This window comes from Vidua chalybeata, chromosome 16 (assembly GCF_026979565.1).
Source record: "Vidua chalybeata isolate OUT-0048 chromosome 16, bVidCha1 merged haplotype, whole genome shotgun sequence".
NCBI classification, from domain to species: domain Eukaryota; kingdom Metazoa; phylum Chordata; class Aves; order Passeriformes; family Viduidae; genus Vidua; species Vidua chalybeata.
This window is the reverse complement of record NC_071545.1, coordinates 7,627,407-7,653,789: the sequence shown is the minus strand read 5'-3', so window position 1 is coordinate 7,653,789 and position 26,383 is coordinate 7,627,407. Positions and strand designations below refer to the sequence as shown.

The 26,383-nt window shown below is 41.7% G+C and overlaps 2 protein-coding genes across 7 annotated transcripts in view; one reads left to right on the top strand and one right to left on the bottom strand.

Annotated features, from left to right (window-relative positions):
- Positions 1-11,035, top strand: part of MYH11 (myosin heavy chain 11) — a 54,876-nt gene extending 43,841 nt beyond the window's left edge. For 2 of the 3 annotated variants that reach the window (XM_053957160.1, XM_053957159.1), the window contains 11 exons: positions 317-565; positions 806-1,018; positions 1,683-1,895; positions 2,555-2,716; positions 3,465-3,593; positions 4,129-4,217; positions 4,437-4,560; positions 4,738-4,946; positions 5,503-5,611; positions 6,197-6,369; positions 10,346-11,035. In XM_053957160.1, the coding sequence (XP_053813135.1) occupies positions 317-565; positions 806-1,018; positions 1,683-1,895; positions 2,555-2,716; positions 3,465-3,593; positions 4,129-4,217; positions 4,437-4,560; positions 4,738-4,946; positions 5,503-5,611; positions 6,197-6,369; positions 10,346-10,484 (1,809 nt within the window). In that variant the 3' untranslated portion in view covers positions 10,485-11,035. Of the gene's footprint in view, positions 1-316; positions 566-805; positions 1,019-1,682; positions 1,896-2,554; positions 2,717-3,464; positions 3,594-4,128; positions 4,218-4,436; positions 4,561-4,737; positions 4,947-5,502; positions 5,612-6,196; positions 6,370-7,475; positions 7,508-10,345 lie in introns of all 3 variants that reach the window. The other variant, XM_053957161.1, reaches the window with a different exon arrangement.
- NDE1 (nudE neurodevelopment protein 1) lies at positions 448-26,383 on the bottom strand. 4 transcript variants are annotated; one of them, XR_008433680.1, is made up of 10 exons: positions 26,068-26,349; positions 21,917-22,044; positions 21,213-21,366; positions 17,978-18,126; positions 17,501-17,637; positions 16,292-16,468; positions 15,788-15,879; positions 14,651-14,787; positions 13,373-13,558; positions 448-535 (listed from the first exon to the last, which is right to left on the bottom strand). XR_008433680.1 is itself a non-coding variant. In XM_053957163.1 (9 exons), the coding sequence occupies exons 2-9, from the start codon at positions 22,000-22,002 to the stop codon at positions 13,465-13,467; spliced, it is 1,026 nt and encodes a 341-aa protein (XP_053813138.1). In that variant the 5' UTR covers positions 22,003-22,044; positions 26,365-26,383; the 3' UTR covers positions 12,190-13,464. The 4 variants fall into 4 exon arrangements, 2 of the variants coding, with proteins under 2 accessions (XP_053813138.1, XP_053813137.1); XR_008433681.1 differs by lacking the exon at positions 448-535 and adding an exon at positions 7,569-7,627; XM_053957163.1 differs by lacking the exons at positions 448-535; positions 26,068-26,349 and adding an exon at positions 26,365-26,383 and having other exon boundaries at positions 12,190-13,558.

The following is a 26,383-nucleotide window of genomic DNA, read 5'->3' as shown; positions in this document are numbered from 1 at the left end:
TGTTAGCCCAGATGGCACCAGTGGTGCTCCACGATGGAGGCAGCAGTCTCCCTCTCCTTTAAAATGTCATCGCTAGGACAGGTACAAATGCAAGGTAGCTCCACACACAGTCTTGCACACGAGGCCTGTATGTGCATCCTAGGTCTGTGCTCTGCCTCATTTTATGAAGGCTGGGTGATGGGTAACTGTCACCAACTTCACACAGGTCAAACTAGGAAAGCTCCAGGTCTTAGCTGTCTCCTGGCCAAGTTTTTGTCTCTCTGTCAAGTTTTGTTGGCACAGCTACAAAGATTTGTCCTCTGAATTCAAATTTCAGCTCTCTGACTCTAAGAAGAAGATACAGGAATTTACCACCACAGTAGAATTCATGGAAGAAGGCAAAAAGAAACTTCAGAAAGAAATTGAAAGTCTCACACAACAGTTTGAGGAAAAGGCTGCTTCTTATGACAAACTGGAAAAAACCAAGAACAGACTCCAGCAGGAGTTGGATGACCTGGTGGTGGACTTGGACAACCAGCGTCAGCTGGTCTCTAACCTGGAGAAAAAACAGAAGAAGTTTGATCAGGTATGGACTTCAGATTCTCCCTTGCTGTGCTATCACACGTCTGGAACTCACAGAGTGTCCACTGGGACAAGGGGACAAAAAAATTAACTAAAATTTAATTATACAAAAAATGATTAATTTTGTATTTATGTGCATTTATCAAAAGCAGAGATTCTTCTCTGTCATTAACAACTGACAAGGCAGCTGCAGTAGAAAAGGCTGTTACTAATGACCTCCTGTACTCACACTACCTTTTCACAGATGCTAGCTGAAGAGAAGAACATCTCCTCAAAATATGCAGATGAAAGGGACAGAGCAGAAGCTGAAGCTAGAGAAAAGGAAACAAAGGCTCTGTCATTGGCTCGAGCACTTGAAGAGGCTTTGGAAGCCAAAGAAGAACTGGAGAGAACAAATAAAATGTTGAAAGCTGAAATGGAAGATCTTGTTAGCTCCAAAGATGATGTTGGCAAGAATGTAAGTTTTGGCCTTAGAACAATCTCCACAACAATAATTTAAAATAGTAGCTAAAAAAGATATAATTGGTTTCAGTGTGGGAAATTCTCTGCAGCACACAAATCATTCAGCAAGATCAGATATTTCATACAAAATTCAAAGGTCATTTCATTTGTGTCTAAACTTTCAAGGGACTTGGCAAAGTAACTGTAGGCTATGTTTATTTTTAATACGACTTCAAGCATGAAGAAGATTCTAACTGATTTCTAAATAATGTATTAGTTTATTACACTTCTTTGAAATTGTAAACTCTGCAAATCTTATTTTATTAGTTATATTGGACTTTACCACCTGCCTTATATTTACTTACATAACTGCAGCAAATTTCCACCAATCACTTCTTTTATTATGCGCACATGATTTTACTACTTCTAATACTAAATAAATTAAATTACAATATTTGACTAGATGAAAAACAAAAGATTGGGATAAAGAGAATCTCATTATTTTAAGACAGTTTTGCAAGGACAAAATAAAACTAATTTAGCATTTTCAGTGTAAATTAGTTTATTCATTGTCCACACCTGATAGTTTCAAATGTGGCCTATACTGCAGGTATACTGTGTATAACTAGAATTATTCTTATTTCTTGTAACAAATCTATTAAATTCTCATTGCTTGAAAGGTCCATGAATTGGAGAAATCTAAACGGACCCTTGAACAGCAAGTAGAAGAGATGAAGACACAATTAGAAGAGCTAGAGGATGAGCTACAGGCTGCAGAAGATGCCAAACTCAGGTTGGAAGTTAATATGCAGGCTCTGAAAGGCCAGTTTGAAAGAGATTTACAAGCCAGAGATGAACAGAATGAGGAGAAGAAAAGACAACTCCTCAGACAGGTATCATTCCCAACTCTGTCTTTATAAATATCTAACCAAGCCAGTTGAAAGGCCCCAGCCTAATGCCATTATTAAAGCACCTCACTAACTATAATGAAAAAAAGTACTTCATTGCCTTGAACTTGGTGATTAAAAAAAAAAAAAGAAAATGGTTATTGTACTAAAGAAGGCAGGGGGAGGTTCCCTGTTTCAGTAGCAGATGCACAGTAACCAACAAATGTAGCTGTTTAGCTCTACAACCAATATTGTATAAAACATATGAATTCTTATTTCTGATATAATCAGAAACACCTTCCCTGTACTCTCAGTGCAAGTGAAAAAAGACAACTTCTAATATATCTGTCTTCCCAAAGTACACTCAATGCATACAAAAGCACTGGAGATGAAAACAGGATAAAACTTACTTGTACAGAAGTGTTGTGACAGCAAGGACAACTGCTGTAGTCACCATCTTGTAACACACATATTTCCATGAATACAGGACCCAAATTGCTGAGTCCTTTCAAAAACTTTTAATTTTGGGACAAAATGGAAATCTGTTTTAACTGCCAGGGAAATCACAGTTAACAGAGATATGGGGTCTGTATACACTATTCAGACATAGTGTTTAAGAGTCCCAAGGACTTTGCTAAACTGAACTTGTTTTCCTTAATGATCAGCTCCATGAATATGAAACAGAACTGGAAGATGAGCGGAAGCAACGTGCCCTGGCAGCTGCTGCCAAAAAGAAGCTGGAGATGGATGTCAAAGACCTGGAGAGCCAGGCTGACTCTGCTAACAAAGGTCGGGAAGAAGCCATCAAACAACTTCGTAAATTACAGGTAAGTAACCCCAAAAATACAGTTTTTCCCACTGCTGTGTCTTACACAGCCACAATACAGAAGTTAGGTGACATCTGTGAACTTGATGCCCATTACAGATGATTGGTCAGAAGGGGAATTTTAACTAGACTGCCACATTCAAATATCAGTATTTGAATGCTCAGTTTGAATGACAGTGGAAAAATTCACAGGGCAAATTATTAAAATCTTAAATTTCATCATGGTAGAGAGCTTCCAGAATTCTCTAGCCAACACTCATCTGCTACTGACTTACCCATATGGAAGAAAACAAAGATCCACATTAAGAGAAAGGACTATAAGATAAAATCTATTACAGGGCTTCAATCTGGGTTCTAACACTTGACTCTTGAGCATAAAAGACTGTTCAGAAATCAGGTTGTCTCTGAATTAGCATGTTCCTGTTTATATTCTAAACCTCCATATCAACTGTTCAGTCACATGCTAACAATTAAACAACAAAAATTTTCTTAATCAGAAACATTAAGACTCTACACGTACTCAAATATTCAGAGGACTTAAACAATAGGTATTACAAAAGATGCAGTGTTCAAGTGGAAGCATTGTGCTCCTTGGAATAGCATTTCAGATCTTTTCAACATGTGCTACCAGATCTCTGCAGAAAATATAACTTCAGCTGCATTACGACAATGTAAATGTGTATGTGTTCTGTTCCGTCCACTTTTCTTGCAACTGAAATCGTAACAAATTTGTTATTCTTTTCAACAAGGCTCAGATGAAGGACTACCAACGAGAGCTGGATGATGCACGGGCTGCCAGAGAAGAAATATTTGCTACAGCCAGAGAAAATGAGAAGAAAGCAAAGAGTCTGGAAGCAGAACTCATGCAGCTTCAGGAGGTAAAGTGGGAAACCTACAGCAGAATGAAGATTACACATGGCCTTCAGTAGCAAAACAGAACTGGCAGTGAAGTAATCTAACAGCTCTTAGGGACTGAACTTGTAACAAGTTCTATGTTGCCCCACACACTCCACTAAAGCTGTTGGATCTACATCTGAGCACAGTCAGACTGAGCTAAAAAAATCACCTTTGAAGAAGGTACAGATCACCAGCCTTAAAGGGAAATGAACTGTACAATCCAACACAAAGTGTTTTCAATAGCAATAAATTCTTGAGGGCTTAGTGCTTTTATTCCTACCTGTATTAAATGGCCATCTTGTGACTAAAACAAATAAAATAGAAACCCGCTGACAGGCTGGATAAAGTGTATTGCATTGTACTTCCCTAGGATTTATGACATGACAAGAATTTATTCTGTTAACAAGACAACCCATTTCATACCAGCTTTAGAAAATTTACAGTCCTCTGAATCATGCTATAACTATTTGAACATTCACTCATTTCTTTACTATGCTGCTTTTTCCATTTCTCTAGGACCTGGCTGCTGCAGAAAGAGCTCGCAAACAAGCAGACCAGGAGAAAGAAGAGATGGCAGAGGAACTTGCAAGCGCTGCCTCTGGAAGGTAGGAATACATCAAGTTACACACATGGCTCTACTAATGCTGCCAAGAGAAGTTTTGCTCTGTTCCCAGCAGCCATCTGGTCTTGACAAGACAACATGCACACATATGACTACTTCCATTGAAATATCTAGTTCTTTTCTGAATTATTGGCAGTTCATAATACAATCATAACATATGGTCAGAGCCACAACGACTCACTTTTTAAATTTCAATTTCCAGGACAAGCCTTCAGGATGAGAAACGGCGCCTGGAGGCAAGAATTGCCCAACTGGAGGAAGAGCTGGAAGAGGAGCAAAGCAACATAGAGGCAATGGGTGACCGCATGAGGAAAGCAGTACAGCAGGTACAGCTCATTCCAGCACACAGCACTTTCTGTTCATATTCCAGCAAAAGCTGCTTGTGGTTCTGAGTATCTGGAGGATTTTGCCTTCCCAAATTGCCACCTGTCATTTGTCTGAAAGCATGCAACACTTGTGACAGCAATGCAACACTTGTGACAGCATCCCTTCCCACCTTGCAGGCGGAGCAGCTGAACAATGAGCTGGCAACAGAGCGCTCAACAGCACAGAAGAATGAAAATGCTCGGCAGCAACTGGAGAGGCAGAACAAAGAGCTAAAGAGTAAGCTGCAGGAGATGGAGGGAGCTGTGAAGAACAAATTCAAAGCCACAATTGCTGCTCTGGAGGCCAAAATTGCTTCTCTCGAAGAGCAATTGGAACAGGAAGCCAGGTACTGGTCTCCCGAGGGCACCGCTGTCCATTTATTGTTCCAGTTAATGAGACAGAAAATAAAGGCAAGCAGGGATTTGTGTCATCAGGCTCTCAGTGTCACTAAATTTGGTAAAGTCTCTTTCTCATTTAACATTTCTCAGACATATGGGAAGTAACTGGAGTTGCTACAGTTTCTGATTAAGATCCATTTTATTGCTGGAAAGTTCTAGGTAGCATAGGCAAGGATCTGCTCCCCTACATTTTAGAGTAACTGCCCTATGACTCTGCCAGGTTAACTGCCATAACACATTGGACACTTGTTGGATTATTCCTTCAGGAAATCACCTTGTGTTTCAGAACACATCTCCTGGAGCACCTCTAGAATACAGCAGAGACATATATTTGGTTTTGTTTTGCTCAGAAGAACATGCCTTAAAGTTTTCCTTAGAATTCACCTGTTAAATTCAGCAAGACCTTTAACACAGGGGTCCTTGGTGCCAGTTTCATGAACCACAAGCCCAAGGCAGGTGAAGAGTACAGAGCTTCCACATCACCACACTGCCCTGTCATTGCAGAGAGAAGCAGGCAGCGGCCAAGACGCTGCGCCAGAAGGACAAGAAGCTGAAGGATGCACTGCTGCAGGTGGAGGATGAGAGGAAGCAAGCAGAGCAGTACAAAGATCAGGTACAGACCGTGTCACAAGGCTCATAGTCGAAGGCACAGGAGTTTTTAGGTTTTGCCCTAAGAAAGGAAGATTCCATATTGTGCCTCAAGCAAATGCCCATCTAGAAAGCAGACTGTATGCTTGGATTCTATGCTGGAAGAACCATGTCGTCCATTACTAAAAGATGGGACAATATAATTCTTCCATGCTACATCAAGTGCCAAAACACAAGTCCTTGTTAATCAGCCAGATGCAACACTCTGACTGCACAGCAATATACAGGACTGTGCACAACACCCTTGGTGCAACAAGAATAGAGATGCTGAACATATTTTACATTAAAATTTTAGCTTTATCTAATGTAAATCCATCTGCAAGTCCAAAAAGCAGAGGTAGGACTATGCAGAAAAAGAAACAACAAGTTTTGTCTGAATACAGTAGCTATCAGCAAAATGAACTCCCACAAAGCAAAGTTATTTTCAGGCTATAAGCTTCCATCTTTGATTTGGGTCATGTTTCAGTACAACTCTCAACAGAAGCATGAAATTAAAATGAGGAGTGTAAAGCATTATGAATTAAAGCATTACTCTGAAATTTCCCTTTAGGCTGAGAAGGGCAACACACGGCTCAAGCAGCTGAAAAGGCAGCTGGAGGAGGCTGAGGAGGAGTCCCAGCGCATCAACGCAAACCGCAGGAAGCTGCAGAGGGAGCTGGATGAAGCCACTGAGAGCAATGAAGCCCTGGGCCGGGAGGTTGCAGCACTAAAGAGCAAGCTCAGGTAGAGTAGCCTTGTTTGGTATCCTTCCCACTCACTGACAGCCTTGAAATTTAGAGCTGAACTACAAAAGTGGAAAAAAATCGGTCAGGTGAGGAACAGACCTAATGCTGCGAAGTTACTCACTCCTTGTGTTAGCTTGGCACTCAGAACAAAAGGCCAAAGTCAGGAGTGAAGTGCATTTCATAGACTGCAGCAGCCTCAGGATTTCAGCTGAGATGAGCTGTGATAACATGGCACAGGCCTTACTCTTCTCTAATCAAAATCCTTTTGGCTTCAATTGAAACAGAATTAGGCTTGGTTGCTTTTGAAAACACCCCTTATGTAATGGCTGTATCTATTTGTACAGAAGCAGTCACAAAAGTGTAGAAATGCTTGTGCTTTTCACACCTTCACACATGCACAACTCACACGTAACGACTGTGAACAGTCTTGGACATCACAGGCAGTAAAAAGCAAAGCACATTCCATTAATCTTATTCCAAAGTCTCTTTGGACTTCACCACTATGGGATTCAGTGTCATCAGACCAAGGAAAATATTCAAACATCCCTTTGCATTTTCTTGTTAAAACTGCATGGGAAAAAGATAAAGCTGTGATCAGTCAGCTACATCCCTGAGTTCTGCACTCACTGATTTTGAAAACGAGCTCACTGAAATAAAGAGGCTGACTTGACTTATAAAGAAATTGCTCTATCTGCATCACTATACCATAAAATTTTGCCTTCTAGCTAAGACCAACAGTACATCAGATGAAAAACAAGCACCCGTCTATCTACCTGTGTTCTCAAAGTAGTTTGCCAGACTATTTACCAGTAACGTGCTTCAGTGCTACTGGATGTGGATTCCCTTCAAAGTGAAGGGTTATGGATGTAGCAGCCTTTTCCACCAGCACCACCTTGGGTAGTTACATGCTCCTGGCTGCTTTATGAAGCAGTGGCTGTGTCCAGCCCTTTTACATAGAACACCATATAGCTCATTTTTGTTTTATCTAAATGTAATGTAATTGGCTGTAATGTACTTTGTTTAATTATTTTAAAGTAATTACCTACCTCTGATCATGACCATGTGCCTAGTATAACTGCCCAGGACTCTTTATCTCTGTTTCAGAGGGACACAGGAACCTTCGCATGACTAAGCAGGTACCATGCCTTCAACTTTGCAGCTAGCTTGTATTGCACAAATTTCCATTTTCTTTGGCCCTGGTTAAAATTATGTGAGGTTTCTGCAAACTGTGAAGGCTTGGATATCTTGGCAATTATCTGTTTTATCAAAAAAGACAAATATTACAATAATCTAGCTACCATCAGCTGTTCATCAGTGATACATCTTTGTTACAAGTAGGTTATGTACTGACGTAGACTTACCAACGTTGCATTCTTTGCATTCTCACAAGCTCTACCACCAGAGTATCTAAGCAAGTACTCTGATTTTTTTTGCATGATTTTTTTTTTTGCACATCATCTTTGTGCACTGCCACAAAAAGTAATTTTTTGTTCAAATAAAATACAGCATTGATTAGTAAAATTGTTTAAAAGGACTAATGAATACGGAGTGTCACAGCATGTCATTAGAATTTCACAGTATTTCTTGTGCCTACTGTAATGCTGACCTAAGGTAAGAGCCCATCTAATTCACCTGAGATTTGGGAAGACCTTACTTGCATGTGATTTATCACATACCACACAATCACAGACAGAAGTGAAAGTCTTGCCTTTCATTACATAGCACTCTGTGCCTTTATTGCTGACAAAGAGTTATTACTGAGGCTTTCAGAGCTATTTTACAGACATTACATTGCTTCTTTACTGTATTAAAACATAGAGCATGGACACAGACATTAAAGCTGACACTGTAACCTAGCACAGCATTATGTTATACTTATTAGCACATTCTCTAGAGATAGGAATAATACCTGCACTGCAAAAATTAAAGAGCTATTGCCTTGTAATATTTGTATATTTTCTATTTTACATATGCTGGATTTTGCTGTAAATACACAAATATTTAAAGATGATGTCTTGTCCTTGCATGTGCCTTTAGTCAGCCTAGTATTTCCAGTCAAGACTGTTACTCCAGTAGCAGTTGCTGAAAGGCAGATTAAGTACAGAGGTGCTAAGCAAACACTGGTGCTGAAGGCTCATCCCAGATACACACATTGTTCTAAAGATACTAATACCAATGACCACATGAATGTTATCACACACATAAACTTCTTTAAGAGGAACAGATAGAAATGAAAGGTTTTTATCCACAGGGCCAATACCAGTTTAAAGAACTGGTACCTTTATGCATACTGCAACAGCTTAATAAGTGGTTAGTGTATGGTAAGGAGTTCACTTTGTAGCCAAAACTGTAGTGCACACTTTAGTGAGACTCTTGCTGTTATTCTCTCCAGTCCCATGTTCTCTTACAGCATTTCAGTGAATTACTGCAGCACAAATGACTCATGAGTAACCAAGTCCAGACAACACAAGTCCAAGGGAGTGGAGAGCTCTTCCTTTATTAACAAGAATTAACAAATTTATTAACCTAATTAGAACTTATTTGCTAAATAATAATAAAAAATCTCCGCTGGTGTAAAATAAGAGACCCTGCTGTTAGATCCTGCCAAGCACACACCAGGACAGAAATGACACACCCCTGTGTTCAATACATGCCATCAGCACCAGAACAACTATGGTTAATTATCAGCAGGTCTTACCTGAAGCTTTATTAGCTAGCTAATTGCCTGTTCACACTGAAGTTTAAGGTCAGAATTATGGAAAACAGACTGCATGTCCCATTTCCATCTTGCAAATGCAGATTCATGCCTCTGAACTAAGTTAGTCCAGCCAATGCTCCTACCCTCTTCCCATGGAAGACTGAACTTTGGACTTAAACAGCTGCTTCAGAAAGGGCACTGGCTTAGTCTTTTGCAAGGACAAGACGAGCCTTTAAATATTTAGGCATGATTGCTGTACCCAAAAGTGCAGTCTCGGATCTATTTAACACCAAATTAGTATTTTTGGCATAATATCCAGTGATCATGAATTTATTTCATTGCTTATATCTGTGGTCTCAAGCCTTTACAAAGGTTTGCTTAGTGAGGGGCAAGTGAGAGGCCATGTCACAAAACTGAAATGCTTTACAGCACATTAGCAATGCAGGCCATGGGACAAACCCATCGTCTGTCTCACTTGCTCACACCTCCCCAGAAATTAACCTTGAGGACCAAAGTGTCCCTGCCCTGGGATGTGCCTATGAAAGATATGGGGATGGGAGGGAGATGGGAGAGGAAAAGGGGATAAAGTGGGAAAAGCACTTCCTGTAGGACACTTGCACTGCTCAGCACCATTCCCTGGGTTCCAACAGTTCTAAAGCAATGACTGTTTCCTCTCTGCTGGGAAAGAGACTGGAGTTACTGAGAACCTGGGTGTGACACCTGTCACAGCACCTGTGGTGCTCTGACCAGTTCAGCCCTGTGTACTGTGGGCTCAGAAATGTCTGCTGCCATCCACAGCACTGCCCCAGGCCCTGCAGGAACTGGTGGGCAGGAATTCTGTACAAATTGCTCTGTCTGCTTGCTCCTCCAGAGGGACAGGAGGGACACTCCTCTGCTGTGGTGCATGAGCAGTCCCTTTCTCCACTCCTTTCAAGTACCTTCAGTTGCAGTTCCTTTAGGGGAAAACAGTGAAATGAGGGGAAGAGTGGGGGTGATTTGGGGCTGATGAGACTGTTTGGAGGAGGACAAGGACACAAGCACAAGAACAGAAAACCCATCTCATTTCCAAGCAATTGGGAATCTCAGCCTGTTCACAAATTACTATTACAAGTTACAGAACATAAAGTGGAATTAGAGGCCCACAGCTCTTGGCTTTTCTGCATTTAGAACCATCAGCCCCATGGGTCCTGTTACAAAACTCTACTTATTTGTGAGGATTCCAAATGACCTAGCACCTGATTTTTTTTTTTTCTATTTTTTTCCCCTCTTATTGCAGGAGGGGAAATGAGCCAACATCTTTTGCCCCACCCCGTAGATCTGGAGGCAGAAGAGTAATTGAGAATGCAACAGATGGAGGTGATGACGAAATGGATGCAAGAGATGGAGATTTCAATGGAACAAAAGCCAGTGAATAAACACGCTTCAAAAATTGCACTGCAGCAAGGGAAGGGAGGGAGGACGATATTTAGCACTGTATAAGTCTACTCTTAGTGTCAAGGTCACATACACCCACTCCTCTGACAGATAACAGCACAACTGCCTTGTCTCCAATGTATAGATTGACACTAAAAGTACTCCAAAACTTTTCGTACCATCAAGCATATTTGAAAAGGTGGGGATTTTTAACAGAGTAATTCACTTCGAAAATCTTGCAGAAAGTGAGTTCTAGTAGCTCAAATTATTTAAATCCCAGTAAACTATAGTCTACAGAGGATTTGTGAGATTGTTGCAGGGGAAAAAAAGGCATTGGTCAGTTAATCTTTTCTTAAACTTTCATTTTGTTTTGAGTATTCAATTAATATAGGGTTTTCTCCTGGTTACTACACCCCTGAATCACAATTCACAAGGTGGAAGTGCCTTTTTAATCACTTACTGAAAGATATCATTTGTTCAAATTAAGTCAACTGTTACAGTTTTATATGCACCATGGATGTGCTTACACACTAATAAAAGGCTATAAAAATGACTCCACTATTCTTGTGTCCAGGTGTCACTTGAAGGGAAGGTGGGATGCAGCAGAGCTTCTCTAAAAATGAAATACTTCTTACAAAAGTTGATCTGTAATCATTAGAACAAAACCCTGATTTTCTTCGAAGTAATGCTTTGGAAAAAATACAGAAGTTTGTACACCAAGGTGGAAGTAAAACAGCGTAACCACAGGCACAGGTTTGATTCCCTCAGGGACACACAGTGCTGAGGTGCCCTGGGATGCATCCAAGGGCTGACAGGCACAGGACCTGCAGAGACTTGCAGCACTCAGGTGAGGAGCTGGAAAGCAGTGGGGGCCCTACCTGTCTGTCTGTGGGCAATGAACCCAGCCTTTGATGTCTGTTATGTCAGAAATATTTCCAACCAAGCCTCTAGAGCAGGCTGAAACCATTAGGAACAGCAGCCCACACAGAATGCAGGGATCCAAGCCAAGCTATTCTGCACTAAAGGATCAGCATGCAGTTACTTTTTATTTTGGAGCACTCCAGCAAGACCACAACCTACTCTTGGGAGCTACCAGGACCTACTACAAACCCTTGCAGCTCAAGCACTTGCAGAGAGCAGCAGCTCTCTGGTCACACTGGGGCAGTAGGGAGCCATGCACAGCAAAGCAAGATGTAAAATCACTCTAAATCAAGTGCAGAGAGCTTACTTGATGCCTTTGATTGAACAGCAAGTGAACCTTAAGCAATGTGACCACAGGGAGAGCAAATCATGCACAAGCATCCACCTTGACAGCTAAAGCAATCATTTTCTAAATCTCTTCTAAAGCAGAGATCACCAACTGGGGATTCAGACTTGGCACCATTCAGCCAGCAGAATCAGAGCCCAGAGAATTCTCTCTGCTCATGAAGGAGTAAAGGAAGAATCCATTTAGAGCAATTAGGATGACAAGCTGAGCAGAGAGAGGTTAGGAGTTACTGGGTAAGATTTGATCAGGCACAGAGCTGTACAGATGCTCAAGAGCTGGCTGTAAACAGTTTGTGAGCCTGCATGTGTGGGAACAAGAAGATAAGCAAGTCAGACTTCATATTAAATGGTCTTAAGCACCAATGCTTGGAGCAGAACCAGCAAATTGAACATGTATAAACCACAGTAATAACTTGCCAAAAAACTTAAAATGCATCACAATTCGCATTCAAAATAAGCTTTATTCTGCTCCCCAGTTAAACCAACTTCATAAGTGGACTGAGAAATGGAAATCATCTGTGATTTACATATTCTAGAGAAATAGGTGCTTCAGTGGCTGTTTTCACAGTACTTCCTTAAAAAAAAAAAAAAAACAAAAACCAAAAACATCAAACCCATTTATGTATTCTTTTGTCAAGTAAGTTTTCCCCACCCCCTGCCACAAAAAAAACCTCATAAAAATTGTTTAGTCATAATTCGTTTTGTAAGTAGAGGCTTCCATAAAATACATTAACACTGGGAATGAATCTACTCCATTTAAAAAACAAATACAGTAATATTCTACAGGGGGGAAGATTATTTAAAAAAAACATTCTCTAATCATATACACTTCTCTAGCATAAAGGGCTTTTCAGGTTAAAAAAGCATTTCTAAATTAGTAACAGCTGATATATTCATATAGAAAAATAAAAATGTAAAAAAATCACTAACACCCAAGGCACCTTAGTGAAGGGAGGTTTGCAAAGCAGTAAAACCCACCTATCAAGATGTTAGATATAGAAACATGATCAGGTTTGTCCTTCTACAAACCACCAGGCTTTATGAGCCACTATGGGGTTTAAAAAAAAAAAAAAAAAAAAAAAAAAAAAAGTCTACATTCTATTAGCTCTGGGATCTCCTGAGCATTGTGTCACCTTTAACCATGACCTGTTCTGAATGAGAAATCATTGCTTACAGAAACATCTTGCCACTACAGAGGCATGCTTTTATGCAGCAACATTCTGATCAGCAAATAACCCATGAGGAGCTGAGCGGCTCCCCTGCATAAATACACCTTTCTCCACATAAAGACACTTCTTTAATTTGGGTGACTGCAGCACACAACACCCATGGTAGAAAGCAGAATTCCAGCCAGAACTGGTGGTGTATTAACACCAAAAGCCAAAGCCTGAGGAGCTGCACAGTGAATATTGCTGTGTTGTAGGCAGGAGGACTATGGCTTTGGTAGTGTCAAAAGAAGCGACCTTCAAAGAGCTATTTACAGTAGCTGATGCAGGAAGCAATTCCCAGTCCTGCACTGCCACAGTCAGCATTGCTTTGTCACACCTTGTCACCCACAGAACTTGCCCAGAGGCCCCACTGGAAGCCACTGCCAGTTGAGACTGCTTGTTCAGTTCTCACCTACCCTGACACTGCTGTCTGCTTGCTCATTGATATTCTCTTTAAAACTAAAGTTTGAAATACACATTTCTTCTTTCCCAAAGCCAGCCAAGCTTTTCATAGCAGCATCTTGACAACACTTTGTGAGGGATGGCTCCCAGGTCCTGGAACATGTGAAGGCCGTGCTCCAAACTCCAGCCGTTTCACCAACCTGCAAATGCAAAACTGAAGTCAGGGCATTTCTCACTCAGTGTAGCCATGCTCAGGATAACTGCTCACTTCCAGAACAAACCACTGAGATGAGAGAACAGCACCCTGAGCACTGAACGAACCCATTCCTTAACTGGGCTGAGTTTTCACTGTAACACAGGGCTCCATTTCCCTCTGAGTAATGAACACTATCTTTTACAGCTGTTGGAATTTCACTTTAGCATTGCAGCAGTAGAGAGATAATCAGCTCATGCATATGTAAATGTATGAGAAAGCCCTGAGGCTTTCTTGCAGGAGCTTTCATGAGGTTTCTCTCCAGGTTAGGAGAACAAGTACCATGTGGAACATTCCTTCTAAACAACACCACTGGGCACTGGGTACCAGGACAAACCAGCACACAGGTCTGGCTAAATAATTAAGTCTGAAACAAAGTGTACTATATGCACTTAACTTACACAGAACCTAAAGAATGTGCAGTCCAGGACTGGCAGAGTTTAAGCAGATGCTGAATGGAAATTTGTAATAACCTCTATGATTTTTCCTCATTTGATGAAAAAAAGACAACTGGTTCAAACATTCAGAGAAATGTGTATATTAATAAAGGTAATTTCCTGTCAGCTGCTACTTAAAAACACATCTTAGCAACTCAGCATTCTCAGTGGACCCACTAGTCACCTTTTTTCTATAAGTGAGAATCTTAACTATGATAAGGGAAGTCTTCCTACATGCCATAACAGTCCTGAGACATCACTTGTACAAGAACATAAAGCATAAAACAAATTGAACCAATAAGCAAGAGCTGTTGTACTTTCTCCCAATTAAACACTGATTTATAATAAAACACATCTTGCACTTGCTTCAGATTTGAGGTATTCAAAACTTGATTGCAGCTAGTCTTCGAATTTCAGCACTTAGTGACTCCAAATTTTAAACTGACCTGAAACATTCACATCATAATCCTGAGTAACTGAATTTCACATACTTTGAAAACACATCTGTCTCTACCAACACAAAGACTTATATGCTAAATATCAGTCCCTAAGTTCCAACACCAACAGCTGTCACTAAGACACCAGCAGAGCCCAGCACTGACCCTGTATCACACAGAGGCTGATGAGGACTCAGGCGTGTTTCAAGGACATCTCTGTTCATGTACATGGACACTGAAGGTCTGTTTGGAGACTGGTCATACACAAAGTTTCGGCAAGAGGCAAGCTTGGACTCCAAAGCCTGAAGTAAACAGACAAGGCAAGTATCAGATTGACCTTTCTCTTTCAGAAGCTGGCATCATGGCACACCAAAATGGCACTGAAGTGTGTGGGTTTGGGGCATTTTTCTTTCTTTAAGAGTGAGCTGTCCAGTAGAAGAAGCTGCTAGTGCCACAGAGTTCTGAATTTGTGAAGAGATGAAGATAGCCATCTCTCTAAAGATGAATCTCTGTTTCTCTAGGGAGCTGATGCTCTTCACCAGCAGGAAGAAAAAAATCTTCACTTTCCTCAGAGAGATTTTTACATCTTTCTTACAGGCACAAATTTTTAGAATACTAAACATTCATATGAGCTATCAGCTTCCCTAGATATGTATTAGGTGGTACACCAGAGGGCATGAGCCACAGAGATCTTATTCTTCATCACATGCTCCCATTCTAGATAACTCCACTTCTACTGAGTTGCTTTCTGGCTTTATCAGTTCTGCAGCTCAGCCCATCAAAGCCTCACACAGATGTTTGTAACACAGCACCAAGGCATAAGGAATGTAACACAAGTCATGGGATAACTTTCCCAGCATCAGCACTACCTTAAATATCAAACTACAGCTTAGCAGGACATTAGGCCTTGCTCAAAATACACTGGACTCTTAAGGCAAAGTTCACCAGAAGCCTTTTGGACAGCAGGTACCAGCCTGCTAACTTCTCTGCCTTTCATGGGAACAGATCCCTTCTGAATTTACTCATGCTGACTTATTTTTTCTGCACATGCATTTCCAGAAATTCGTAGAGGGAGATCTTATCCCCATCTGGATTAGAACTTAGAAAAGCAAGCATGATCCTTTTTTTTTGGGGGGGGGGGGGGTTGGTCAGAAAAGTTTGAAGTCCAGACCAACCCCAAGGCGACCCTTAGCTAACCTGGGGGCAAGAGACTCTTCTGAGTCTCCTCTGAACAGCAGTGCTGGCTGCAGTTTCCAAGAGCTCCAGCTTTCCAAAAGCATTGCCTGGCAGGTAAGCACTCACCCCCACTTTTCGCAGCAAGTCTCCCACGATATTGAGTGCAGATATTCTTGCAGCTGGTGTGAGAGGGGTTGCACCATAACTGTCCTCAAGACCTGCAGGGCAGGTTAAAGAAGGATATGTTACTCATGGAAAGAAAAAAAAAAAATACTACTATCTTAGAGAAGATGATTCAAGGAACAGGATTAAAGACCCACAGGTTTTTAAAACTTTTCCCCTGAATTGGACCAACATCTCTGGGCCAGTTGTGAACTAATAAAAAGTCCCAACCACTCATCTTATCCCTCATTATTACCAGACAATTCAAGTCAATTGGAAATTAACAGACTCTGAATAAACCCAAAAACATCACAGTCTGTGAATATGGAGACCATGGTGATTTGATTTAGGTGACAGTACACTACACACTGGCTTCTGTGGCTAGAGGAGGAATGAAAAGAAGGGAGCAAACCACAGCAAAAACAAGAGCATCAAATGGTATTTGTGAGCTGGTTCCCTGCCAGTCACCTCGCCTAAACGTCCCAGGGGTGGGAATGCTGATGGGTGTCCGGCGCATTGCAGGTGTTGAGGGCACAGATAAGGAGGCCTGAACTGCAGTGTCTGTTCTTTCTGCTTCCAGGGGAGCTCTCATTGGTGTTTTGGGTTTCTCCTGTTTCTGCTGCACTGCAAGCTCTTGTCGTAGATCTATGAAGGAAGCAACACAAAGCAAGTCCTAGAGTATGCAGCCACCAAGATAAGAACCAAGAAAGGTAATCTTTTGTCAGAAGAGTTTTCTCCTCATAGAAGTGTACAGTCACTTACCCTTGTAAAAGATTACTCCATGCATATCTTCAAAATCCAGGTAACTAAAGGTCTTTCTAGGATTGTGGCTCAAAATGTTTTAGTAGTGTTAGTTCAGTTGCTATTACCTGGCTTTAATTTTCAAACCCTCTCATGAAGCTCCCCTTCAGACAGGGAATTAACTCCTTGCCAAATGTTACAGGCTGGTAAGCAAAGGCACATCAAGTCTGAGGCTTAGCAACTTGGCACACCTTGGCTACATTCTGGCTCCCTGCAAGGTTGAGATCCTACCTGTTGTACCCCTTTCTATCCTGGTTTCCACATGAAGGAAACTTGAGCTGAGGCCAGGGGGAAGCCACATCATTATCTAGCCAAGGGATAGAGCACTTCTGTCCCACAGCCTGGCTGTAGCTTATGGATACCACTCAGGGGCACAGAATCCAAGATCTGAATGCAGATGTTTATCCAGCTCCAGGGTCTCTCTCTTCTCACCCAGCCTTGTCGACAGATAGCAAAAAGCCAGTGCATTCCAAGGCAACCAGAAGTCAGTCACAGCCCTCCTGTTTTACTTTCCCATTAATGCTTCATTGGCTCCATTTCCCACAGCCCAGGAAACAAAGATGTTAATGTCTATTAAAGCTGACCTTCATGGGAAGCCACACCAGCACATGCCCCAGCTGAACTGGCTGAACTCCCTGAAGCCTTGATTAGGAGAAGGCTGGAAAAGACTTTTGTTTCTGTGAGAGCTCTGGAATAATGTCAGGAGTTCAAGGAGGGAGCAGAACATTCTTAAGTTTCCTTACTTGTTTCTACATTTCAGATACCAAGTTTTAAAGAAGCAAAGTTAAAAGCCCAGCTCTAAAGCATATGGAAAGGACCAAACAGCTACAAGGCAGCAGGAGAGAAAGGAAAAGATACAAATAACTTCTGTCTAACCTCTAGCTTCATCTTTCAGGCGCTGCACAGACTCCAGAAGGTTTTCTTTCTCATCCAGCTCACTCTCCAGAAAAGCATTTCTTTCAATAGCCTGGTTTAAACGCTGTTCAAAATCCTCCAGGGACATTATAGTGGCTCTGAAAAAGAGTGCACTAGGTGTCACCACCAGATCCTTCAAGCACATGGAGAATTCTCTCTCACAAGAAAATGGACACTTGCATTTTTGTTTGGTTTCCTTTGTTTTATTAACATTTTTTTAGCTTGAAATATATGAAAGAATGCAGTCAGGGGAGTGGAAGAGGTAAAAAAAAAAATTATCACATTGCCCATCTGCACCCAATCTCTTCAACACAATTATCAGACAAGTGATAGTTCAGAATGGCAATGCTAACAAACAGTGTTACAAACAGCTCAGTGCAACCATGCTTGCAGGACAGAATAGAGGTGAAAAGAAAAAAACCACAAAAAGCAGATCACCTTTTTGCTCTTTCCAAGTCATCGTTTTCTTGCTCGAGTTCTCGAATGTATTTCTGAAGCTGCTCTTTAATAGCTCTTGTCTGTGCCAAGTCATCTTCCAGCGCAGAGATTTGCCTGTATCCTTCTGAATGCTGCATTTCAATCTTTTCCTACTCAAAGGCAAATCAAACAGCACATCAGGTACTTAGCAACACATGCTCTCTTTTTGCAGCATTGTCTGAGCCCCTTGAAAGGCAGAAAGAGATGCTCTGAAAATTTTTGAGAAACATCATTTTACGTATGGTAAAACGCCAACAAATTCACTTGCTCACACATTTCTGGGCTGCCAGCAGACAAGAGCTCTTCCTGTCACTCCTTATCAAACAAAAGTGCTGGGGAACAGTTCCCAACACTCACAGCACAGGGCCATTCCTTGCCTCTCCCAGACAGCCTGACGCAGCACAGTTTCTTAGCAATATACAAAGCACACAAGAGAAGCCACTGATTTTCAACCCTAATATGAAGTCAGGCAATATTTAGAAGCCAAAATAAGAAGAATAAAAAAAATTCCAAGTGTGACCCTGTTACATGCTGCTGCGGAATCAGCAGGATTCTGCACTGCCCATGTGGCTTTATTAGCCCAAAGCATGTTCAGAATTCTAGAACATTTCAGGTACAGGTATACTTTTTTTGGGTACCCTCTAAACCAAACTCTGTCTCCCTCTACACCACGTATACAAGTGTACATTTAAGACAGGCATAGGCATTGCCTCCCATAGGCAGGGAGGAAGACTTAGCTTCCACATCAGCTCTCTCTCCTGCACTGCCACTAAATGTGGAGTTAGTTCCACAGTATATGATAGGGAAAGCTCCAGAGCACACTATTAGAATGCTTTCTACTCAACCACCTTGCTACCAGACCACTTCAACATGCCAGAGGTTTTTTGGAAATTTCAAGATTGCTGTGTAAGCAACATTCCTAAAGTGCTCTCCAGACAGAATTCAAGTACAAAACACATGAAGTCACTGGAAACAAATCCATGCACTGGAATTTGAAAACCATGGCAAGTAGTCTAGTGTGAATGATAATGTGAAGACAGCTATTTTAGCACATGAAAGGCATAGACAAGGAGGAGGGAAAGAGATATCCATCCTGAACTAAGAAATCCTTATTTGACTGCAGCGTGGTGAAGCTGCTGTAATTCCAAATCTCTGAAACACAGTTAAGAGCCTCTAAGCTCCAAGAGGCATATTACTTTCAATTAGTTTCTCAGGACTCTCTAAACTAACCCTCCAAAGCACCATTCCCATCAGTTTTTAGGTCGTGTGAGCTCTGATTTCTGAGGGGGAGCAGGCACACACACTGGGCTGGTGAGAGCCAGAGCCACAAGCTGTGTGGGCCTGGCAAAGTTCACTGGTGCTGACCTAGATGCAGATCCCAACCCTTGATGGGCTCAGTTAACACTGCTGCTCAATAGCTTCACGAGATTAATGCTTTGCTCTTGAATTGATTCAGATAAAAGACCAGAACTGCAAGGTCTGAGTCTTTGTTTTTATCCAATTGTAATAAACTATCAGCTGATCTGGCCCTCAATGGTGGCTCTGTTCCTTCACTCCAGGCTGTTACTGCAGTTTTCAAGCTGCATGAATAGACAATTGTTGAATGGTTTCTTTCAAGCATAATATATTTTAAGAAAGTTATATACTGTGAAGAATCATTTCAGATTTTCTAAAATATGGCTACCCTCCACTTTTTGAGGCTCTGTATTGCTTCCTACTATTTTCATTCCTCACTGTTTTGCCTGGTTCACTGGCCTTTCCTCTCATCCCAGCTACTCTAGAGAAAGAAAATTGTCTACACATTCCTCAATTAAATGAACTATGGTTTTTATTTTTAAAACTTTTGTCTTTTCCTCAACCCCATCAGCTTCCATGGGTTTATGTGGCTACCTGGAACAGCATATCAATACTCTATACAACATGCACAACATCTAATATTTCTAAGGTCCTACAACAAGAACAAGGATTAAAGCAACATAAATACAATGCAACAAGTCTTGGAGGTCTTGCTATCAAAAAGCAGGGAGTGGAGGAAATGGCTAAGCTAGTGCTAGAGTGACAGGACATCTGCCTGGAACAGAAGAGTATTTCCTTGAGACAGTAATTTGGACAACAGTTTAAACAAAAGGCACTGCAAATCTGGATTCATCCAGTGATTAATCACTTATACAAATACCTTCACTCCCATTAGCTCATTATTGTATCCAATTGAATAGACAAAATGTAATTACATTAATCTCTGCTTCCACAGAGATTGAGCTAGCCCTACAAAACACAGTGTAGTATTTCTTGGGTGACTGTAACTCATCTGTGAACAAAAGGCCTAAATTAAAACTTTAAAAAGTCACACTAATTTCAGTGACAATTTTTTCCAAACTTAAGAGAACTTAACAGTATTTCCTGAACCTGTCAATCAGCACAGCACCATCTCATCGCTCTTCATACTCTAGATAGCTTCATTGTTTCTTAGGCCACTGTTTTAAGAAGCCTCATCTCAATTAGTTCATATCCTTTATGTTTTATAGTTCTGGAAGTTAATGCCTTTCTGATGGTTCTTATTTTCACAGAATGCTAACTAAGTGCAAAAAGAAAAACCCATTTTTCCCTAAGGACAGAGAGATTCAATAACAAAACCAGGACTGAAACTGTTTTATGACTCTCAATTCTATGTGTTACCCACCAGCTGCTGCTTCCCAGCTTATCTGAAATGTCAGATAATAAATATACAACTATGTAAAAAGGGTTTTAAAATGAGTTTCCTTACGTAATGCAAAAACACAGCTGCAGTGTTTGTACTTTGATTGTTCTGCAATATTATCTGTGACTGCATGATGCAGACAGCAAGAAAGCTATGAACAGAAGCACTAAATAGATGGAAGAAAGAATAGAACAGCAGCTCTCTTGTGTTCACACTCAGCCTCCACTACACTGTGGACAATTTTCTCCCATCTGAAATCTATCCTGACACACAGCCACAGCCTGTGAACAGGGCTCCAGGAACGCTACCAAGGAACACAGAATCCTCAGAGCAAACAACAGGCTGGCATTTCTTTACTTTTCAAGACTTTCCCTTCTGCAGTCTTCTCGTCAATTTTTCTGTAATGCTGAATGACACCACGGGGCAGAGTCTGCAAACACCTGCCCTGTTCACCCCTGCACTGAGGATGTGCACACCACGTGCACCAGCAGCTCTCACCTTCACTGACTCCAGCTCCATCCGCAGGCGGTTGTTTTCTGACAGAAGGTCTCTGTTCCTGGACTCTGTTTGCTGCAGCTGAGTCTCCAGTTCAGCCTCATACTCTCGGCTCCCCTCTTGGAATTCACGCAATTCCTCCTGTGTATTCTCAGCACTAGAGAGAAATTCCAGCAGAACTCATCATCATGAACAATGGAAAAAACATCTCTTGTACACTCAAGGTAAAAACAACACTGCTCTTGAACACAGAAGGCTATATGCCCTTCCCCAAGATATGTATTCAGGAGGAAGAGAGAAACATATGCAAATATTTCCCTGCCATGCATGGGAACTCATCCTATAGCAAACTGGTAAAGAAATAAAAAAGGCCAAATAAACAGAAAAACCCCAAAGTCTGTCTTCACACTGTAGATGTTGAGGATATGTGGCATCCTTTTGGTTTGTCAGTTGTCCACTGCCATCATATATTTATTCCATTATTCAATTCTATTATTTATTTGGAAATATAAAGAAAGCTGTTATTGATTGACAACAAAAAGTGAGGAACAGAGAGAAAGATGAAAGGAAATGTTTTATATTCTTGAACAATTCTATTGAAACAATCCTCCAAAAAGCTAAACAAGCAGCAACGAAAGAGCTGTGTCTTTGCATGAAGTGTTATGCACCTTATCCAACCACTTGGAGGAATGAAGCCACTGCCTTACCACTGCTTGTATTTCATAGCCAGCTCCTTCCAGTATCTGGTTTCCTCTTCCACTGAGCTGAAGTGATGTCCTTCTGAGTCTTCCATAATGAGTTCTCAAAGTCTAAAACTCTTGTTTCATTTTCCGCCCTGAAAAATTACAGGGTCCAGCATAAGGCAGTGAGCAGCCTCATCCTCCTTGCTGCAGAGCAGAACACCCCTCCTCCCACACAGTCCCAGCTCACCTGGAGACCAAACTAAAGGCCAGCCTTGACAGGACTCTGTCAGACTGACCATAAGTGTGAAAGAATTCCTGCTAAGTCACTCTCCCCAATTCCCCCAAAGCTGCTGCAGGCTTACACCACGTTCCACGCAAGTGAGCACCTTTGGCACCTCTGAGTACACAAACCCCAAACCTGAGCTGCAGCTGTGCCAGGGCACAGAGAACACAAGGGAAGGAAGATGCAGGCACAACTTCAGCTCCAAACACACTGTAGTTCAACAACCCTAGAGACACCTATCATGAAATTAAAGAGAAACTTCAAAGAGACAGAGATTAGGTACTCAAGATACTGATTTCTTGAGTTAACATTTAAAGGAACATGTAAGTTTTTTATGGACTTAACTGCTGGACAGGTGAAAAATTTATTCCTAGGTCAACAGAGACCAACTTTAAACTTGCACTATCAAAATCCATGTATAGTCACAAGATATCTGGATACCTCAGAGAGCCACGGGAGAAGGGAGGGTAAAAGCTACCCAGAGGTTTTAGCAGGATACCACTGGCTGGGTTAGGTATGCAGTTAAGATTGCAGCAATCCAGACAATCCAGCTGTCCCTGTGCCAGCTCAAACCCGGTCACAGGGCACAGTCCCAAATGGGAATGACACACGAAAGAGCCACAGGGGAATCAAGTCTCTTAAGCTGGTCACTCCCACTTGAGGACTTAAGTATCTAAACACCACAATTAAATAAAATAAATGCTCTGTGATGTGCATGACACTTTCTGTTAAACGGGTCAGCAACAAATATCATTTCATACTAGTTAGTCTTGACAATGGAGAAACATCAAACCTAGTGTTGTGCATAATCTGCCCATGCCCAGCCCTGGGTGAGGCAAAGATTCCACTCAGACATTATCAATTTAACCAAATAAGAAACCAAATAAGATCAAGAACAGCAAATACAGGTGGAATTGAACAATCCATGACAGTGACCTGAAAAAAAAGAATGTCAGAAAACCACATCACAGAAATCTAATGACTGAAGAAACACAGTTCTATCAAATTTCAACTCCAGTTCTGCCGAGCAAAACATTTCCTAGAGGTAATTCTGATGGAACAAAGAAGAAGGGATGGCTGAAGCCTTCAAAGATCACTTAGATGTCAGCCCTGTCTTCTACTCTTATTTATGATACTCATAAAATGCTGGAGTAAGACTCTCTGAGCAGATGTCTTAGCTAAAGAAAATGTGCATACACTGCACATCTATTGAACTCTATGGAAGAAAATATCTTTAACCTGTGTCATGTCTTTGCTCTCCAAAAAATTATCTGGTATAAATAGGATTGAGTAACAGCCACCTGCTTTGTAACTGTACTGAGACAAACCCAAGTAGTTCTTACCTCTACTATGGACAAAAGTACTCAAAGCAGTCTGGCAATCTAAAGCCCAACTCCTACATACCCAAGCAATGCCACAAAGCCCAACTCCTCTTCACAGCCCAAGTAATTACCAGATTATTGAGCAAGGAGTAAGCAGCGTCACAGCTGAGTGGGGCTGCGCCTGCATACCTCTGCACAGTATCAGCTACACTCTCACAGAAATTATAGTGTTGTTTAAAAGGGGAGTTGGCAGCTGAGGAGAAAAGATACTAAGCCTTAGTTTTTATAACTGAGTTTGACACAATATGTTCATTAGCCAAAGCTATGTGTTCCCTCAAACAAATAACAGCGCTGTGTAATGTATTGACACATTTCCAGCATAAGGTCTCAAGGCTGAAGAATGCACTGGGCAAAAAAGGAGGAAAAGGAGTGTGAGTAAGGAGTGATTTTCCAAATAGTACTCTTGCCCATTAAAAAGAAAATCATGACCAAGCATAATTAACATTCTTGACCTAGGATAGTTTATGTCACATCTCCTCTGTTATTTTTAAGTGAACTGAAAGTGCCTTTGATGTTAATAAGCATGTCCTTCTGCTCAAGGCACTGTGTACACACATACTGATCCTTGCAGCACACTTGTGAAGAAAAAAAATCCAAAAAGATTTTTTTTCTGACACAAGCATTATAATAAATCAATATATTATAATAAATCAAAATCAAATAAATATATCAATAATTATAATAAATCAAACATCTGTGTTTTGGACAGTCAACAAAAATAATTCAGGAAAGATAAAGATGAACTGCAAGTCATCTTGCTCTGAAAAGCTTTCAAACAACCCTCTAAAACCAAAAGACAGATTCCATCAGCTTCAAAATCTTGAATATGCTCAGATCTGGCTTCTGTGTTTTCATATTACACTTTGGAAGAACTCAAACGTTCACAGCAGCACAAAGGGGCTGCACCCCTCAGTGCCAGGGATATCTTTGTGAACATGAGATTATGGTATGGGCCCACTGAGGATGTCATCCATTAAGAGCTCACTCTGCTTCGTGGTCACCATTACTAAATAGTACTTATAACTTAAAATTAATTGTTCACCTGCAAATACATGGAAGGACAGTGGACCTGTACTTATTCCAGAGATGTGGCTACTGTCCTGCACCACAGGCACCTGTTTTTTGCTGCAACATTCAAGGAAGACCTGTTACTTTCCTTCCCTGCACTACATCTTAGCTCGGATTTTCAAACTAACCAAAGACAAAAAATACAAACTTAAAAGAAAAATTCCAAGTTTGAGACAAAGTATTAAAGCTTTTTTAAACTTTTTTTTTCTGAAATTTGTCTAAGAAGAGTGCAAATAAAAACCATGTAAGTCTTGTTAAACTCCCTGCAGAAAGGGTAGGGCTATAACTGGTTTTCCCCTGCTGCCTTCTACCTTTGATTTTTAACTTAGAGACAACATGCAAAATGCCTGAAGAGAAATTAATCAGGAAATCCTCATTGTCTGGGCTCACTAAAAAAACAGGGAGAGCAAAGTGGGGGTAAAGGAGGTTTTAGAAATGCTTTTTTAAACACTGGAAAAGGTGGGGAAAACGAAGAGAGAAAGAGCCTGTCACAGGCACACACTGGCTGCACCTTGCTTGTTTTGGTACACATGAAGCCAGAAGAGCCATCTGGCCAGGCTTCCTGCGAGCAGGCAGCTCAGGCGCTGGTCACACGCATTGCAAACCTCCACATCATGCAGGAAGTGGAAGCGATCATGGGTGGGGACTGGAATTTTGCAATAAAACACGGCAGCATAAATGTTGCGGAAAACCATTTCATACCAGTGAGAGCAGAATTGCAAAATTCCTCAGGAAGAAGCAAGCATCAAGAAAAACAACACACAAAATTACTGAAGGAACTTCCGTTTGGGAATCAGTCTGCATTCACCCAAACTCATGAGGGCCCCAACCTAGACTGTTTCAGTCCTAGAACAAAGGACTCGAAACGACCCTGATACTGAACTTTTTTCTTCACAAAAGAACATTTCGCTCGGTGAACAATGCTGGCCTACCTTTGTAGCAATGCCTAATGGTCCAAGTCAAGAAATTCACATTGTAATAAAAAAAGTGAAACAGTACCAGAAATACTACTGAATTATCCATGACAGAGATGATAAAGCTCCTATTAGACATTATCTTCCTAAATGTAAACCAAAATAAACCAGCTCTTTGCCCCCGAAAAGTAGCTTTCCCATCCTAGGAGATTCAGATTTGCTTAAAATATTCCCCTTGAAAGGGTCTTCCTGTAACACATGGGGCTGTTCTCTTTTGTTTAAGCCATACAAAAGAAAATCACCACAAAAAAGAAAGAAAAGGGAGGGGTCACGGGAGCACCAGGATTACTACAGAATCCCACAGCCAGCACTGAAAAGAGCTATCCAGGGCTTCTCCGGGGCTTCTCTACCAAAAGGCTGAATTCAGCAAAACCCTCCTCTTCTCCGTAACCAGTCCAGCTCCCATACTTCCAACTTCCCAGTGACTCCGAAGGGAACTCCACACTGCTCTCCGCTGAAACGCCTGACCTTGATGGTTCCAGCTGCAAGCCCAGAGGTCAGCGAGGCAGCGCTCCCCGATCCCATTCCCATGCGGAGCACGAAGCCGGGCGGGGGCTAAACCAGCGGGCACGGCTCCCACGCTCCGCTCCCCGCCCCACCAGCGCCCGCACGAGCAGCTCCAGACGCAGGAGGAGGTTCAGGTCCTTGCGGGGCCGCAGCCGGGCAGGGTCCCGTGTCCCTTGTCCCCGGTCCCGTGTCCCCCCGCTCCGATCCCGATCCCGCTCCGATCCGATCCCGGTGCCCCGGGCCGTGCCGGGCTCTCACCGCGCTCCCGCCGCGCCCG

What these genes read in the sequence shown, in the direction of transcription:
- NDE1 (XM_053957163.1), bottom strand. Translation starts at nt 22,002, where the DNA reads ATGGAAGACTCAGAAGGACATCACTTCAGCTCAGTGGAAGAGGAAACC. An exon ending in TGGAGCTGGAGTCAGTGAAG is followed by an intron (nt 18,127 to 21,212) that starts GTGAGAGCTGCT and finishes GCCTTTGAGTAG; the next exon opens with GAAAAGATTGAAATGCAGCA. An exon ending in CAGCCTCTGTGTGATACAGG is followed by an intron (nt 13,559 to 14,650) that starts GTCAGTGCTGGG and finishes TTGCATTTGCAG; the next exon opens with GTTGGTGAAACGGCTGGAGT.